The sequence below is a fragment of the Centruroides vittatus genome, unplaced genomic scaffold (assembly GCF_030686945.1).
Source record: "Centruroides vittatus isolate TY-2023 unplaced genomic scaffold, ASM3068694v2 contig_680, whole genome shotgun sequence".
Lineage (NCBI taxonomy): Eukaryota > Metazoa > Arthropoda > Arachnida > Scorpiones > Buthidae > Centruroides > Centruroides vittatus.
In genome coordinates this window covers 45,478-63,066 of record NW_027122427.1, presented here as the reverse complement: position 1 = coordinate 63,066, position 17,589 = coordinate 45,478, and the positions used below count along the sequence as shown (strand labels likewise).

The 17,589-nt window shown below is 31.1% G+C and overlaps 1 protein-coding gene across 1 annotated transcript in view; it reads left to right on the top strand.

Annotated features, from left to right (window-relative positions):
* The window catches only part of LOC136980155 (matrix metalloproteinase-2-like), a 62,629-nt gene extending 45,950 nt beyond the window's left edge, over positions 1-16,679 (top strand). Inside the window, exons 5-8 of the mRNA XM_067276202.1 lie at positions 6,877-7,130; positions 11,029-11,173; positions 12,825-13,088; positions 15,670-16,679. Coding sequence (XP_067132303.1) covers positions 6,877-7,130; positions 11,029-11,173; positions 12,825-13,088; positions 15,670-15,911 — 905 coding nt within the window. The 3' untranslated portion in view covers positions 15,912-16,679. The remainder of the gene's footprint in view (positions 1-6,876; positions 7,131-11,028; positions 11,174-12,824; positions 13,089-15,669) is intronic.
* Positions 16,680-17,589: the final 910 nt, after the last annotated feature.

Genomic DNA, 17,589 nt, shown 5'->3' with positions numbered 1-17,589 from the left:
AAGCATTGATAATAACACACATACAACAATTACCACTAATGATACTACAGACACTTCCTCATCCATCACTGATAACATAGACTTGGATTTAGTTAATACGCTCTCACTTATATTTCAGGAAACACTCACTAAATATACAGGTACAGATCCCACACAACGACCACGAATACCAAAAATCAACACGTCAAAGGAAGTAGGAAAAACACTAAATTATGTAAACACTCACTTACTACCACACTACATTCATTCAATTTCTACACTCGCAGACATTCATACATTAGTTTATGCTGGGGCAGTCACAGTAGTGACACACCATGGACTGAAAGTACAATCACAGACAAATACACAGAAAACACAATTCTATCACAAACCTGCCTGGCAGAGAAGAATAGAAACACAAATAAATGACATTAGACAGCAATTAGGCAGGCTAACACAATACACTAAAAACAACATAACACCCAAATTAAGGAAACAGCTCAAAAACATTTTCAAGAAAATAAAAACACACACAAAACATGAACATCACAACACACGCATTACAGAATACATTGATACACTAAAACAAAAACTTGCTGCCAAAGCACGTAGACTCAAACGATACAAAACATGTACACTACGAAAACAACAAAATAAATTATTTACAAACAATGAAAAACTCTTTTACAGACAAATTAATAACAAAGCAAACACTGATACACAGCACAGTGGCACACCAACAGAAGAAGAACTCACAACATATTGGTCTTCTCTTTGGTCCAGTGCTGTCACGCACAATGCTGATGCAGGCTGGATCGAGGAGGAGAACAGAAACTTGCACAACATACCAACTATGCCCTGTGTTGAAATAAACATACATGATTTCCAATACACTGTTAACAGAACACACAACTGGAAGACACCTGGTGTAGACAACATTCACAATTTCTGGTACAAAAAGTTTACATCACTGCACCAGGAACTAGCTAAACATCTAACACACATCATCATCAATCCACAAGACATGCCAAATTTTCTTACTCAGGGCATCACCTACATGAAACCTAAAAACAACAATACCACAGACCCCACACAATACAGACCAATTACATGTCTTCCAACACTCTACAAATTATTGACATCCTGTATCGCAAACAAAATATACAAACATATTGAAGAACACGACATTCTAACAGAACAACAAAAAGGTTGTCGTAGAAACCACAGGGGATGCAAAGAACAGTTACTCATAGATTCAGTCATTCTACGGCAAGCACACAGACAACACAGAAACATACACATGGCATATATAGACTACAGAAAAGCATTCGACAGTGTTCCACACAGTTGGCTGCTACATATCCTACACATGTACAAAATACATCCATCACTCATTGCATTCTTTCAAAACACTATGCAGCACTGGAGAACAACACTACATCTCAGGGTTCATAACACTTCATACAAACAAACCAAATTTTTATTAGGCGAGGAATTTTTCAAGGAGATTCCTTGAGTCCTCTCTGGTTCTGCCTAGCCTTGAATCCATTATCCAACATGTTAAACAACACACAATATGGCTACAATATCAGGCATGAAAAAACAACACAGTATACACTGTCACATCTCATGTACATGGATGACATAAAACTTTATGCATCCACACAAAAACAACTTCATCAACTCCTACAAATCACACATTCATACACCAAGGACATACAAATGGAATTTGGCCTAGATAAATGCAAAACACTTCACATAGAAAAAGGAATCCTGAAGAAAGAAGATTTTGCACTTGGAAATGGAGACGTTATTGAATCCATGGAAGAGGGCGAGTTCTACAAGTATTTAGGATTCCAACAGGCCAAACTAACAGAACATGCACAAATAAAGCAAAGATTAATTAAAGAATACCAAAGTAGGTTAAATGCTATTCTCAGAACAGAGTTAAATGCAAAACACACAGTTAAAGCAATAAACACATATGTCATCCCAGTACTCACATATTCTTTTGGAGTTATACATTGGACTCACACAGATCTTGAGCAACTCCAAAGGAAAACAAGAACTACACTTACTAAGCATAAACAACATCATCCTAAATCCGCCACAGAAAGATTAACCCTTCCACGTAAAGATGGCGGACGTGGCCTGATTGACATAGTTAACCTTCACTACAAACAAATACAGTCACTGCGAGAGTTTTTCTACAAAAAACAAGAAACATCACAATTACATAAAGCAGTAACTCTAGCAGATTCAAATAACACACCATTAAACTTACACTCACATCATATGGACACAACGCAACATATAAAAAGCACAGACACCATTAAGCAATCGTGGGCTCGAAAGGCACTCCATGGCAGGCATCCTTACGATCTGGCCCAGGATTTTGTTGACAAAACTGCGTCAAACAGCTGGTTAGCTCGGGGATGCCTCTTTGGGGAGACGGAAGGATTCATGATTGCCATACAGGATCAGGTCATAAATACTAAAAACTACAGAAAACACATACTCAAAGATGCAACACTCACAAATGACACATGCAGAAAATGTCACGTCATGCCAGAAACTATACAACACATCACCTCTGGTTGCAAGCTCTTGGCACAAACAGATTATTTACACAGACATAATCAAGTAGCAAATATAATACACCAAGAGCTTGCAAAGAAACACAAATTAGTAGACATCCACGAACCATACTACAAATACATTCCACAGACAGTATTGGAAAACAACACGCACAAAATGTACTACGACAGAGCCATAATCACAGATAAAACAATTTACCACAACAGACCAGACATCACACTCATTGACAAACACAATAAAATCACATACATTATAGACATATCCATTCCAAACACTCACAATATACAAAACGCATGCACTGAAAAAATTAGCAAGTACACAGAACTCGCCCAGGAAATAAGGCATCTGTGGAGGATGGATAGGGTGCTTATTGTACCTGTTGTTCTCTCCTCTACAGGTGTCATACCACACATACTACACAAAAGCCTGGGCACATTGGAATTGAATAGAAACACATACATCACACTGCAGAAAGCCACTATATTGAATACATGTCATATTGTGAGAAAATTCCTGAATACAGACACACACACTGATACACTTCTTTAATTTCTGTTTTGGTTACTATGCCTTGACTCTGGTCCGGCATAGTACACAGCCACCGGTGTTAACCGAGTATATCTCACTTAATTCAACATAATAATAATAAAAAATTAAAAAAAAAAGATTATTCCAAGGCTATTTTGTAACTTGAGATTAAGTCATAACAAAAAAGTCTTTACCAATATTAATTTTTTAAATTATAAATATGACCTTCTTTAATAAAAAAAGAACAGGAAGTAGCCTCATTTTACTCTGTTAACTGTAATTTTTATTTAAAATTAAAAGAAATTACTTAATTCATAAATTAAAGTGATAGATACAATTACATAATCTTCATAAATGTGATTTAACTTGTTTTAAATTAAGTAAATTATTATTTATATATGTATCAAAATTTCGAACAACTAATAACACGAAAGTTATTGGAATGGTAATAAATTGGTAGGAACAAATACAAAATAATTTTTAAATACAGCAAAGTGTCGAAAATCTGGATTAATTGGGCCAGATCACATCTGGATTTCTAATTCGTCTGGATTTTCAAATATACATGTAAATTAGCATTTTAAGCACTGTAAACTCCAAATACATTATGAGGTATTCTGAGATCAAGTCAGTATTTGACAAGAAATGTAAGAATAGTTACAGAGATTCCAAATATAGTTTATAGAATTACTATATTTGGTTAATGTTACCTATGGTTTCAAGATGGCAGCTCGTCTCTGATTCCAGCAAATAGAGGAAGGAAAACAGTGGGGACGCACGTTCTAACCTAACCTATTTTAATAAATTACCATAATTATTACCAAAAAAATTATTAGAATAGGTTAGGTTAGGTTAGAACGTGCGTCCCCACTGTTTCCTCTATTTGCTGGAATCAGAGACAAGCTGCCATCTTGGAACCATAGGTAACATTAACCCTATATTTAAACATAAAATATACTAATCATGATTTCAAAATTAAGCAAATTATGAAAACGTTTATTAATATATTTTACTTATATTACAATTAAAAAGTATTATGACAAAACAATTGCTATTACTAATGATAAATGATTAGGTACTGTACATTCTTGTTTTAATGAAGTATTTGAAATAGAATTTAAAGATCAATTAACAAAGAATTTTTATAATTATTGTTATTAATCTATTTATGTTTATAATTAGTTGTTAGTAGTCATGCTACTCGGAGATATTTAATCATGCATGTGTTTGCATGCATTATTAATATAGTAATGAAGCGTTAAAAAATGCATTACTGAAATAATTTTCTTTTTTATATTATAACGTTAAAAAGAAGTTGAAATACTGTCATCAGGAAATAAATAAAATATTTATAAATAAAAAATATATATTTTTAAGTAAGTACGTTGATACTGAATACATATTTTATAATACAATTTAATAAATTAAATATTTTTAAGTTGACTAAATTTTACTTTGTGAGAAAAAACTAGAGAAATTGTAACATACCGGCATAGATATTTATTTTTAATATATAAAATGTAGTTGAAATTTTTATCTACATCATTTCTTCTTTGTTTTTAATTTGAGAAAAGTTAAAATGAATAAATTAATTATCTATTTCAATTATTGATTATTTATGATAAGTAATGTTAATAAATCAAATCTTTTTTATTTATTATAAGTAAATAATAAATAGAAACTATTATTTTTATCTTAATTTTTGATTTAAATTGAAGAAAGATGTGTGTATATAAATAAATAAAATTACAGTAGAGCATCGATTATCCGACTTAATTGGGGACTGGGGTTGGTCGGATAACCGAAAAGTATGAAAAAATACATTATTAGTATAGTGTATTAGGCCTGGTTTAAATACTAGCCCCCCTTTCATGGTCGAGCCAGTGCTGCCAGCTAAAACATGCAAAAATTTAACAAAAATAATATTAAAGTAGCCAAGACATAACCAAATATTGTAGCGCCACATCACTAGCGGACATTTGAATTTGCCGACTAGAACGCGGTCGGTTAACCGATAAGTCGGTTAATTGGGGGTCGGATAATCGATGCTCTACTGTAATTTATTTATATAGAGCCATCCATTGATTATGTGTACTGTACAATTTTTGAGCCATGTTTGACTTCTGCCTCCCTGTTTTGTACAATGATATATACTTTGGGCAAACCTCTCCTTTAATTATGTGTAGAATAGTTTATGGATCCCTCCTGACATTGAAGAAATGAATTTAAAATGTTCAGAAAATATCTTCTAACTGATAGTTTATTCACATAACTAGAAAGTAGATTTACAAAAATAAATTCATATGCCACAAATACCATTAAAAAAGTTCTCGTGGACAATACTTCAACCTCCTTCCCTATTGTGTACAATGATGTACTTTTTGCAATCCCTCCTCTACTCTAAAACTGTATACATAATCAATAGATGTTCCCTGTACTAGAATTAATTAATTCTATCATTAAAATCTTAAAGTACTGTTCTTCATAAGTATGTATTTGAAATAAATATATATTTTACTATATTTTATTTAGTTCTAAATTATACGTGCCTACGTATATATGTATATATAATTATGAAAATCAATATACAGTGGGTGATTGGTTAACAAGCAGTTCAGTTAACAAACAAATTAGATAACAAACACTTTCACAAAACATTTTTATGTTCGGACAACGAATACATGTTTGGATAAAACCTCACAGAACAAACACAAGAAGAAGTGACATAAAAGAATGAATACCGATTGGTCTTCCCTTGTCTTCGGGGAACAATTCGAAACTTTTTGGAACGCAAGAGACGTTGACATCTATGCTCAACTTGGTATATACTGATCGGATAGTATCCCTCCAAACTTTGAAACTTTCCCTTGTAATTTCAGCCTTTTATTTTTCTGACAGAAACAATTCTTTTATAGTATTTGCAAGACTGTCGGGTGGGACTCGTTAAGTTTTGCATCGGTTTTTATTTTCGAAAGGTGAGAGTATAAAAGCAAAGGTGGAGAGTGGGCAGAAGATGTCTGATGTTGCTGGGCAGTATGGCTCAAACAGGTCTACAGTAGGCCACAGTTCAATCTTATCTAAGAAAGATACAGTATAATCAAGAAGACTCAAGCAGCTAAAGGAGTAACAAAAATCACATCTGAGAAATAAAGAACGTTGAAGAGCTCATAATGGAACCTGAAATTGATCTGACGACAGAAGAATGCCAAGAACTCTCGAATGAAGAACACCAAGAAACTCGGTGAGATATGTTTTCTTCTGAAAAAGAGGATTAATGCCGATATCTGCAATTAAAATTATTTTGAAGAAGTGGATGTCAGAACAACGGTCTTAGAATAGCATCCAAACCAGGTTGTGGTATGTGGGATTGAAAGTGTTAAAACAGAAAAAACATGACTAATAAAAATGCAAGACTGTGTATATATGTATTTTTATTATTACATGTAAATAAACATAGTAAGAAAGTATATATTTTTTATTTTTTGGGGGTCTCCAGAACGAATTAATCAAATTTCCATAAAAACCTATGGTAAATCGATAATCGGTTAACGAACAAAGTCTTGGAATGGATTATGTTTGTTAACTGATCACCCATTGTATTTTGACTATATATTATTAGCTTAAATTATATACTGGTAATATTTATTTTAATGTATAATATTGAATTTATATGAAACCTTAATATTTTTATTCTCATACAATTAATAAAGTATTTAATTTAAGTGTTATTAAACAACTGTGTATAAAAATTATATATTTTATTTATTACAGGTCCTCGTATTGAAAGAAAATGGGCACCACTACCTCCAGTTAAAACAACTACTACCACCACTACCACTACTACAAAATCCCCACAGAGAATCCCAACAGAAAGAACCAGACCAAGGCCAAAGCCAACAGAAGAACCAAAAGGCAGAAGGCCTCGTCCAACTCATAAACCGACTCCTAAAGTTCCGGATACATGCAACACAACTTTTGATGCAATATCTGTTATAAGAAGAGAAGTTTTTGCATTTAAAAACAGGGTAAATATTTTAAAATGTACTGCATTAAATATGAATTTAGAATTTCATGTAATATTATCAAAAAAATTTTTTTATCAATATTTCAACATAAGTTATGAATAATCCAGTATTTAGAAATATAAGGTATTAATTTGATTTCTTTTTAATGAAGAGATCAATAATATAATTGAAATATACCGTATGTTATAGAATATATAGGAATATTTTTAAGTTTTGATCTTACATTGTCAGTGTGTGCACAATCTCTCACATCTACATTGTTCATCTAATATTTTCTGTAAGTAGTTAGAATTAACAACTATATTTATTACAAATATATATCAAACGAAACCCGATAACATAAGCAAATACACCAACAACTGCCGTAAATTTACCGGCAGTTGCTGGTGTATATATTTATTAATCTTGCTTTTAACTCGACGAAACTATTGAGTAAAAATTTTCTTCATATTTAACAAATTTGTGTGATTTTTCTGTTCTCCATACATGAATCTCACGTTGTCTTACAAGATAGATGTGGCTTCATCACTAAACACAATTCCTGATAATGTAAAATGTTAAAAGTTGGGCACCTCTTTAACCTGAACATTCCACTAACTTGGACACTTTGGATCTTCACTACAGGTATTCAACTTAGTGAGGTTTTACTATATATCCTCTCTTCAGTTTTCTGTTATAAATTGCAACAGAATTAAATTAAATTTCTCTTATCTGTGGATGATAAAACTTGCAAAAATTATAGCTTTTATGCAAAAACCAATTACCTATGTATAGTACATATATTAATAAAAACACTAAAACAGCAAGAACTGTTTAAATATCTAATGTTTTTGATCTATTTAATAGATATTCAGGATACTCTGACATTTAAACAATGAAAAGAATAAATTGAAAATGAACATTCAAAATAAAAACTGTAAATGGAAAAATAAAATATACATTCTCATGGTAACTTAGTTAAACAAATAAAATAACTCATCTACTATATATATAATTAATGGAATGTTAATACCAGCTAAAAAAAAATCATAACTACTAAAATAAAATATAAGTGGAATATGATTTCACTGAATTGAACAAAATAAACTTCCGAGAATTAGGAGAAATTCTGAGTTTTGCATTCAAGCAGGCCTCTCTTAGTATTTCTGGTTAAATATTTCAATTTGCTCTATTATGGCACATAAATAATGGACTTTAAATTTCTGTAACTTCAGCTATTTTCCAAAGAATTTGCCTAATGAGTATTAGCAAAGCAGACATTATCAAACCAACCTAAGTGAGTGTGAATACATCACTATAACTCTCCTCTTATCCACTATAAGGCAGGTTAAGAAACTTTCCAACTCTGTGCTCAGTAAGATTTTATTTTTCTTGAGATGTATATAATACAGTCCAAATGTTTACTTATTTTATTTGCATTTACAAAAATGCATAAAGAAGGTAAGCAGTTTTGACCCAAGTTAAAGAAATGTAGGTCTTCAATCTTCTTACTAGAAAGAAAGTTGTCTTGTATCATCACTATTATGTTGCTGTTGTATTGCTTCTCTGTCTCTAGTCCAGCATAATTTGTTGAAGAAATCAATAATATTAATCTAATAGAAGATGAGACAGCCATGACACTTTGACTACAAATATGTACTCTTTTATTAATCTTTGACCTTGTCCTGATATTTTACTGGACTTTCTCCTACCTGTTCCTGATGTAGAGAAATTCCTAGATAACATCGCAGAATTGAAAAATTAAGTTTGCATACTTCCTTCTTCTCATTTGTTTTTAATAGCATAAAAGAGGGATATCTACGAGAAGTCCGGTAGCAGGAGCTCTTTTTGAACTGGTAGTGAAAAAACTAGAAAAAATCCATTCATTTCAATCTTGCAGCATATTGGTTCTTATATCAAGATATATCAACAATATTTTGACAATATGTAGAAGCACTAATAACATTAAAAATGTCATTAACATCATTAATCACAACTCCTTTAGTCCTCATTTAATTTGGAACAAAAAAATAAAGCTTCCATCCATTCACTTGATACCTGTTTTGGTCTTACAGAATGAATCAATTTACGCTAGTGTCTACATTAAACTAACTAACATCCTTTTTACATCCCAGCAACTGTCACAGCCTTTTCTGTTATAAGTCATCAGTTTTTTGGGCTCTAATTAAATAAGCATGCAGACATGCATACACACTATGCTAAAACTGAGGATAAACTCTGCTAAAAATAATTTCTTGGAAGCGAATGTTGCTTATATAGGATATAACAGCAGAAACTTTGTCCGGAGATTATAAGAACACAGATATGGCACAGATCAGTCAGTATACTAATGTAGTAGCCTGTTTTGTTAGTACTGAAGAAACAGTGATTCTTTTGAAAAGTGCTAAGGTTATCAGAAATGTAATGTCCTCTGCCTTTGCTGCCATTACAAAACAAATTAAAACATTCAATCAAGATCTAAGAGGATCCAATTTGAATGAAAAGGCTAAGAATTCCTTTCTAATTCTTGAAAGTTCATTTAAGTAGGGTATGGTTTCAAGTTTGAAACCATACTTAAATGTTGTTTTAGTAGTATGGCTTTTTTTCTTTTTGCTAGTATTAATATTTTGTTAATTATATATTTTATTTGTTTGATTAATATATACCATATATATATTTTATTTTATTTCCTTTGTTCTATTTACAGTTAATAGGTTCATGTTCATTCTCAATTTGTTCTTAACACTTATATGAGCAAAAATCCAGCTTGTGAAACAACATTGGAGAAAAACAAATATTTTCAATTGCTTTAGCAATCATCCTTAAGTTATGGAACTTATTCAGAAACATGTTCTGGTGTTTAATTATATTTTAAAAAATTATAAACATCAGAGATTTACATGGTATCACTTTTAAGTCTTTTTTATATCTTAGTGAATTTAATCGTATATAAGAACAATATTTTGTATATAATTTATTATACAACTAACACATACAATAGTCTTATAAAGAATTCTAGAATAAAAATTTATATTTGATAAAATGACCAGGACAGATAAAGCTAACTTCACAAAATAAAAGACTATATTATAAAATAGTCTCCTTTTGTCCTTTTCTCACACCTCAGGAAATAACATTCATACGGTGAAGTTGGCATTTATTTAGAGGTATTTCGTCTGCCTCGGTGTGCAAAACATCACATAACTTCGGTTTCATAACAACTTTGTTTTAATTGCTTTAATGGAGCGTATTATTAAAATATAGAATAATTAAAATGTTTTCAAATTTTTAAATAAATCAGTCCATATTCAGTGAGTAAAAAATAAAAGCCAAATTTTGAATTTTTGGGCTGTAATTTCAATATATTTGATTGAATCTAATATAATTTGTACTACAATTCAGTCAAGATAAAATTGTAAAGTATTATGATTCTTATTTTATGCATTTCTAACATTTCATTATTATTTGTAGAAGCTCATTTTTGTGCTTCTATTTGCGATTTCTAATGCTCTGATTTGGCGTTGCCACCTTTTCGAGATTGCCGACCCAGACATTTTAAAATTAGGATGTTATACCGAGGCATGCGCATTGTAGGAAACCATACAAATGCACATGCAAATCTAATATTTGCGAAATGCTCTCAAATATTTTTATAAATTTATTTTGTTTCATCATAATTTCACAATTTCTACAAAAACTGGACAAATTAATAATTAATCCAGACCATGAATTTAAAAACTGGTTTGTTCGGGTGAAAACCAGCCCAGTGGCGACGCTGCTCTGATTCAACTTTATATTTAATATTACAGTATAAAATGATAAAATATTAGGCTGATTTATTTAAAACTCTTTATTCATTGTCTTATGTTAGTATTTTTAGACAGACTTATAATTTTTAAATTGAATTCTTTCATTACAGTATTTTTGGCGAATGGATGATAAAGGTCTACATAAAGATTATCCTGTTGCCATAGATCGTTTTTGGTATAATTTGCCTCCAGAGCTACAACATGTTGATGCAGTTTATGAAAGATCTATTGATACCAAAATAATGTTTTTCTCAGGTAGATTCACGTAAAAATAATTCATTATATAAAACTCAATTTATTTTTCTATAAAGTTACTTTCCTTCTCCGAATACCTAATATAAGTTAACACATTTATTAAAAGTGGTTATAATATGCAGTAGAATCTCATTTTAATGGATCGTGGAACAACAGATTTCTTGGAATAATGGATTATTTCCCAGGTCCCATCAAATTAATGCAATTTTACCTCTTTTTAGCACATCCGTAACTCGGAATAACAGATTTTCTTCTAGCCTCATCTTTTATAAACTTCATTTTTTCAATGTTTGGTTAATATTTTGGCGTTTCTGCGAATTTGTAGAATTTGATGATGTACTTGTTACATCTGAGATATCAGAGGCGAATCGCGACCAAAATTTTTGGGCATGCTGAAAGTTATAATAAGAATAATAAGCCTATCTCTAGCACTAAATGATAGGCAGAAATGTTATTTGGTGTGAATAAAAAAGTATGGACTATTATAAAGCCCATTATATCTACACATGAAGTGTATTATAATAAAAAAGTATTAAAAATTTATATTAATAATTCAATTTTGTGTGCCCTTGACACTGGGGGCCCAGGACTTGAGTCCTATTAGTCCCAATGTAGATCCTCCCTGTACGCAGTACGTGTATGTTGACTGGGTATTGCAAGCTTTTGATACAATCTGGCTGTATTAAATGATTCAAATGACATCGTGTGCACGCACTTGTTTGCCGCGGCAAACCTCCGCACGAGCAAGCGATCGAGTTCCCGCAAGCATGGCACTGACTTAAAACGGCTAGCCGCTAGCTGTCAATGTAAAAGCAAACACAAATGATAAAAGAGTTTACACATTAGAATAAACTATTATTGGCATATTTGTTCTCATATAAAAAATATATTGACAGTCAAAACTTTTTCTTAAGCATGCGGCACATGCTAAGCAAGCCCAGAGAATTCGCCCCTGTGAGATATGTACAATTGAAGAATTGTATGAAGAGAATCAGTAGGCTTATACAGTTGGAGGAGGAGCCACCTAATGAATGTTCTGACACTGATCCAAGTGTAATGCCAAAATATAGCAAGGCCATTGAGTCTTTCCAAGTTGTGAAGACCCTCTTGATGAGTTCCAGCATAAACAAACAGGCTGAACATGACATTACTAATATTAAATGATTGTTGTATTTAATAAGCAGAAAAGCAGCATCAAAACAAACCAAGATAAACAATTTTTTTAAACAAATCATGAATTCAAGTGAAGTGATAATGAGCATATATAATTTGCTTCTTATTGCTTACAATATATACAGTATCTGTCAGTTTTGTCATACACGCTTATGGCATAACATATGATTTTGTAACATATGTGTTTCTATAGAATAAAGAATAGAGATCTCAAGAGACTGAGTAATTTCAAGTATTGGTATTTCTTATATGTAGGAAGTTAAAAAACAGAAATTTTTTGAATAATGGATATTTTTCTGGGTGCGCAGAAATTCATTCTTTATTATACAATGGATTCTCGGAATGACAGATGATTTTTGGCAGCCCAAGCGATCCGTTAAAACAAGATTCTATCGTAATTACTTATTAAAAGTTTTTTCATTGACTAGAATAAAATGTTATAAATGTTATAATAATAAATAATTTGTGTTTATGCTAGGTAACAAATATTGGTTGTTTAATGCTAACACTCCAGAAGAAGGATATCCAAGACCTGTTACAGATTTGGGACTTCCACCTGACTTAAAAAAAATAGATGCAGCTATGGTTTGGGGTCATAATGGTAAAACCTATTTTTTTAGTGGAAAGAAATATTGGAGATACGAAGAATTTGAAGGACGCGTAGATTCAGACTATCCTAGAGATATGGCTGTTTGGGCAGGAATACCTTACAATATTGATGCTGCTTTCCAATGGACAGATGGTAAGAATATAAATTATAGTATATTTCACAGTTTTATTATTTTTGAGTGAATATTAAGGGTAATTTAAAATAACTTATATCAAGATGATAATACAAGAAAACAAAATTGATATTAATTATGAATATTGTTTTAAAATAAACATAATATTCAAAAATTACTAAATAAACAATTACAGAAGTTTTAAATATAGCATTCTGCCAATTAAATAATCTCATAAAACAATTTATTATTATTATTTTTTAAAATTGTATAATAAAAATAGGGTTAATGTTACCTATGGTTCCAAGATGGCGGCCCGTCTCTGATTCCAGCAAATAGAAGAAGGGAAACAGTGGGGTTGCACGTTCTAACCTAACCTAACCTATTCTAATAAATTACCATAATTATTACCAATAAAATTATTAGAATAGGTTAGGTTAGGTTAGAACGTGTGTCCCCACTGTTTCCTTGCTGGAATCAGACGAGCCGCCATCTTGGAACCATAGGTAACATTAATTAAAAATAGAATTACTTAGCATTCACTTGAAATACATTTCTTATTACATTTATTACATACAATTACATTTCTTATTTGAAATAGGAAAAAATAATGACAGATGTAAAAATCTTCAGACTTTTTACACTAGAGAAAAGTATTTACATGTACAAAAATATTCATCAAAAAGAGAAATATACTTTTATTTAAAATTGTGAAAATTTTCACATCACAAAAGTATTCGGACAGAAGAAGTAAATAAAGATAAAACAAAACATTTTATACATTTAAGAACGAGTTGGGCCACCTTTTGCTCTGATAACAACTAGGCATTGATTCATTCAAATTTTTATAAGTTTTGTCTATTAAATTCAAAACTCTGATGATGTTTTTAAGATCAATTTTGTTTGTTATTGATTTTGTTCTGATTGTTCGTTCATTGTGATCTTATAAATGCTCAATTGAGTCGAGGTCAGATGGTTGTAGAAGCCAAGGAAGCACTTTTATACAATGCACATTAAGAAACTGACTGATTTTCAAAGTGTGCTTTGGATCATTGTCATGCTGGAAAACAAACTTTTGATATTTTAACCTTACCCCGACTTTCATTTCTTTACTGATTTCTGAACATTGTTATTTATAATATACTTATACACATATTAATTCATTATTCCATCAACAAATTTCAGAATTCCTGCACTTTTTGCAGACATACAACTCCAAATAGCACTAAACTGTGTCCACATTTCACTGTAGGGATCAGATTTTTCGTTTTTAAAGATTCTCCAGCTTTCCTCCATACTTTCAGGCAATCATTTGAACCAAACACATTAGATCATCTGACTTCAAAACTAATTTTGTATAAAACTCATTTGCAAGATGTAAAACTCTCTTTGACAATGATTTTGTATAAAGCACTTTTACTGCTGTTTTTTTTCGTAGCCATAAAATCTTTATAGCTACTTGCTTTTAAAGTTTTTCTGACAGTTTATGCAGATGTATGTACACCACATTCTACAGAAGCCTCAACAGCTAGCTTAAAAGCAATTATTTGGGATTTTTCTTCACTTTCTCGACAATGACATGTCTCCATCTTGAGGTAAATATTTCAGGACGTCCGGTTCGAGCCTTATTAGTTACACTATTTGTCGTAAGGAACCGAGTGCAAGAATTAGGTTCCCCCTCTTCCGAGACTAATTAGAAAATTTTTAGATATCTGCTTACCACACCGGGATAATAATAATTAAGACTCACTGCAAACGCTAACCTAAGTGATGAATAATAAACGTTTTTGTAATTCTTTCTGGATTCTTCTTCAGGTTTACTAAATTCAAAAAGTAAGCTGGATCTTCCAGAATTATTCGTAAATACAAATTCAAACATTAAGACGAAGAGTTCGAATAAAGCGAACTTATGTGCATGCGCTCCCCGTGTCAACTGTATATATGACAGAACACTAAATATTGTTGAGAATTTTTAGAAGGGCATAAAAATATGTTCGATTTCCCACATAAATGCAAAAAAGGCATCTAAAATAGTATAATAAATGCCGAGTTCTTCAAGGTAAGCCTTAATCCTTCCCTCTCTCCCATGGGGGAATTTCGCAAAATCCGTTCTTAGCGTACGTTCTCGTGACATACCCTAACTGTGTACCAAATTTCAACTTTCAACTCCTAACCATTTGGGCTCTGCGCTTATTATTATTGTTATTATCAACCCATCTTGATTATATAATAAGATTCAAATTTTAAAATTTGAATCTTATAACATAATATCTCATTGTAATTCCATTTTCCTTTTTTATGTTTTGGAATAGTAGAGTTAAAATTAATTTAAACTTTAATCCATAAACTGATTTTTATAATAAAAATATGTGTGTACAGTAGAGCCCCTTATAACACGGTAGATAAGTTCCGTGTCGTACGAGTCATTTAAATACACGAGCCAATCACAGCCCAGCACACGGGCTGTGATTGGCTCGTGTATTTAAGTGACTCGTACAACACGGATTCATATAACGCGGAACTTATCTATCGTGTTATAGAGGGGTCTACTGTAGTATTTCTTTTTAACAAAGTAAAACTTATATTTTGATCTGTTTTCAGGAAAGACATATTTTTTTAAAGGAAAATATTTTTGGAAATTTAACGATCTAAAAATGCACGTCGAAGATATTAAACCAACCGAAATAAGTACTTTTTGGTTTGGTTGTCCAAGCTCAAATGAAAAGTTACCGGATTATGATTTGATATACGTTGGAATTGCATCAATGCTCAGAGAATCCAAGTGGTGTATAATTTTATTTCTACTTATAAAAGTTTTCAGTGACGCACTAAATAATCTATGATGTATCATTTAGATGAATATAATAATTATTTTAAAATTAATTGAAGACAGTGCCTCCGGCTAGCGAAATTATTTGTGTTTGTACGAACAAGTCGGCAAGGACGAAGAAGAGATTGTTGTTGTGCCATTATAAAGTACTAAAATCAACTGTGATCACACCATATTATAGCAAAGATCTATAATATAAATTCGTAGATTTCTCATTTTCTGGATTATTAAGTGCTACGTACTTTAAATGGTGCTATCATTGAAACGTAGAATTTTTTTAAACCTTAATTTAATAACAACAAATAGTCTTTTAATGTGCCGAACGAGAAAAAAATTATATAACTTTCGATTTTAAGAGGACAAATAATATTTTATATATATATTAAACTTGTGTTTATAGTTTGAAAATAGTATTATGAAAGAAATGATAAAAAAAAATTGATATTTTTAAAGAAAATATCAATATTTAAGATATTAAATTTAATGAAAATCTGTGCAATAATAATTTAAATGTAGATAATTTGCTTCATTGTTAATTTTGACTAAGTTCGATAATTTGAACTACTTAAAAAAATGATAATTTTTAATAACATTTCGTACAATTTTCAATAAATCATGCAATAATAAGTTATTTAAACTGTCACAAAAAGCGTTATACTTAAGGTCGATTGTAACCTCTTCGGTTACGCATGCGATCTCCAGCGAACGGTGCTAAAAATTTAATGCTTTTTCTATAAGAAAATCCTTTTCTAAAAATTCTCGAAAACAGAAGCGGATAGAAACAAACGTTAATGTAGTGTTTTAGTACGAGTGCATAATGTTGAAGTTTCTTTCTTTTATATGTCATACGTAGAATTTATTTCAGGAATTTAAGTAACCTGTCTATAAATTCCGTGAAAGTGACGATATCACATCACAATTTTATATTTCTCGTTATGTTACACGTAGGCAACTCATCAAACCGAATCGGCCTAATGATCTAAAATGTAACGTTTGAATTGAATTAATTTTTATTTATATATTATTATTATGCTACCTCATTAGGAATTTTATAAAAGTTGTCTGTTTAAATATTTAAAAAATATGAAAGCGAGACAATTAAAAGTAAATTAAGAAAGGAAACCGTAATAATGAAGTCTATAAATATTTTAATTAAACATCTTAGTAACTCGAGAATGAATTAATTTTGTTAAGCATATTTCATCTCTCAATGTCTGATACTCTTTGCAATTTCTTGTATTATCTGTATTTAAATTGCAATATGAGTTTAGAATATTCTCTTTCAAATTATAGTTTCTTCCTTATAAAAAAGTCTTAAATGTATTCTGAAGATGTTCTAGAATCTTTTAAACATATTTTATCCTTTAGCAAATTAGAGTACACTGGATGTGTTTTTTATTCTCTTTGAGACAGTTTCCAAGATTTTTAATCAAGCCTCTAGATTGGCAACAATAATGGCTTCCAAATGTGGAAGCCATTATTGTTACTTCTTAAAAATCTTGGATTATTTTGCTCGAGCGATCGGAAGTGGCTCGATATCTCCGAGTAGATAAGAACGTGGCACCCTCTCCGAGATCTTGCAGACGAGAAAAAGTATTCAAAGATAATTTTGCCACCTTTGAGATCCGAGAGGAAAAACACACCCGCGCGATATCTCATATTATGTCACAAAAAGTATTTGATTCTCCGAA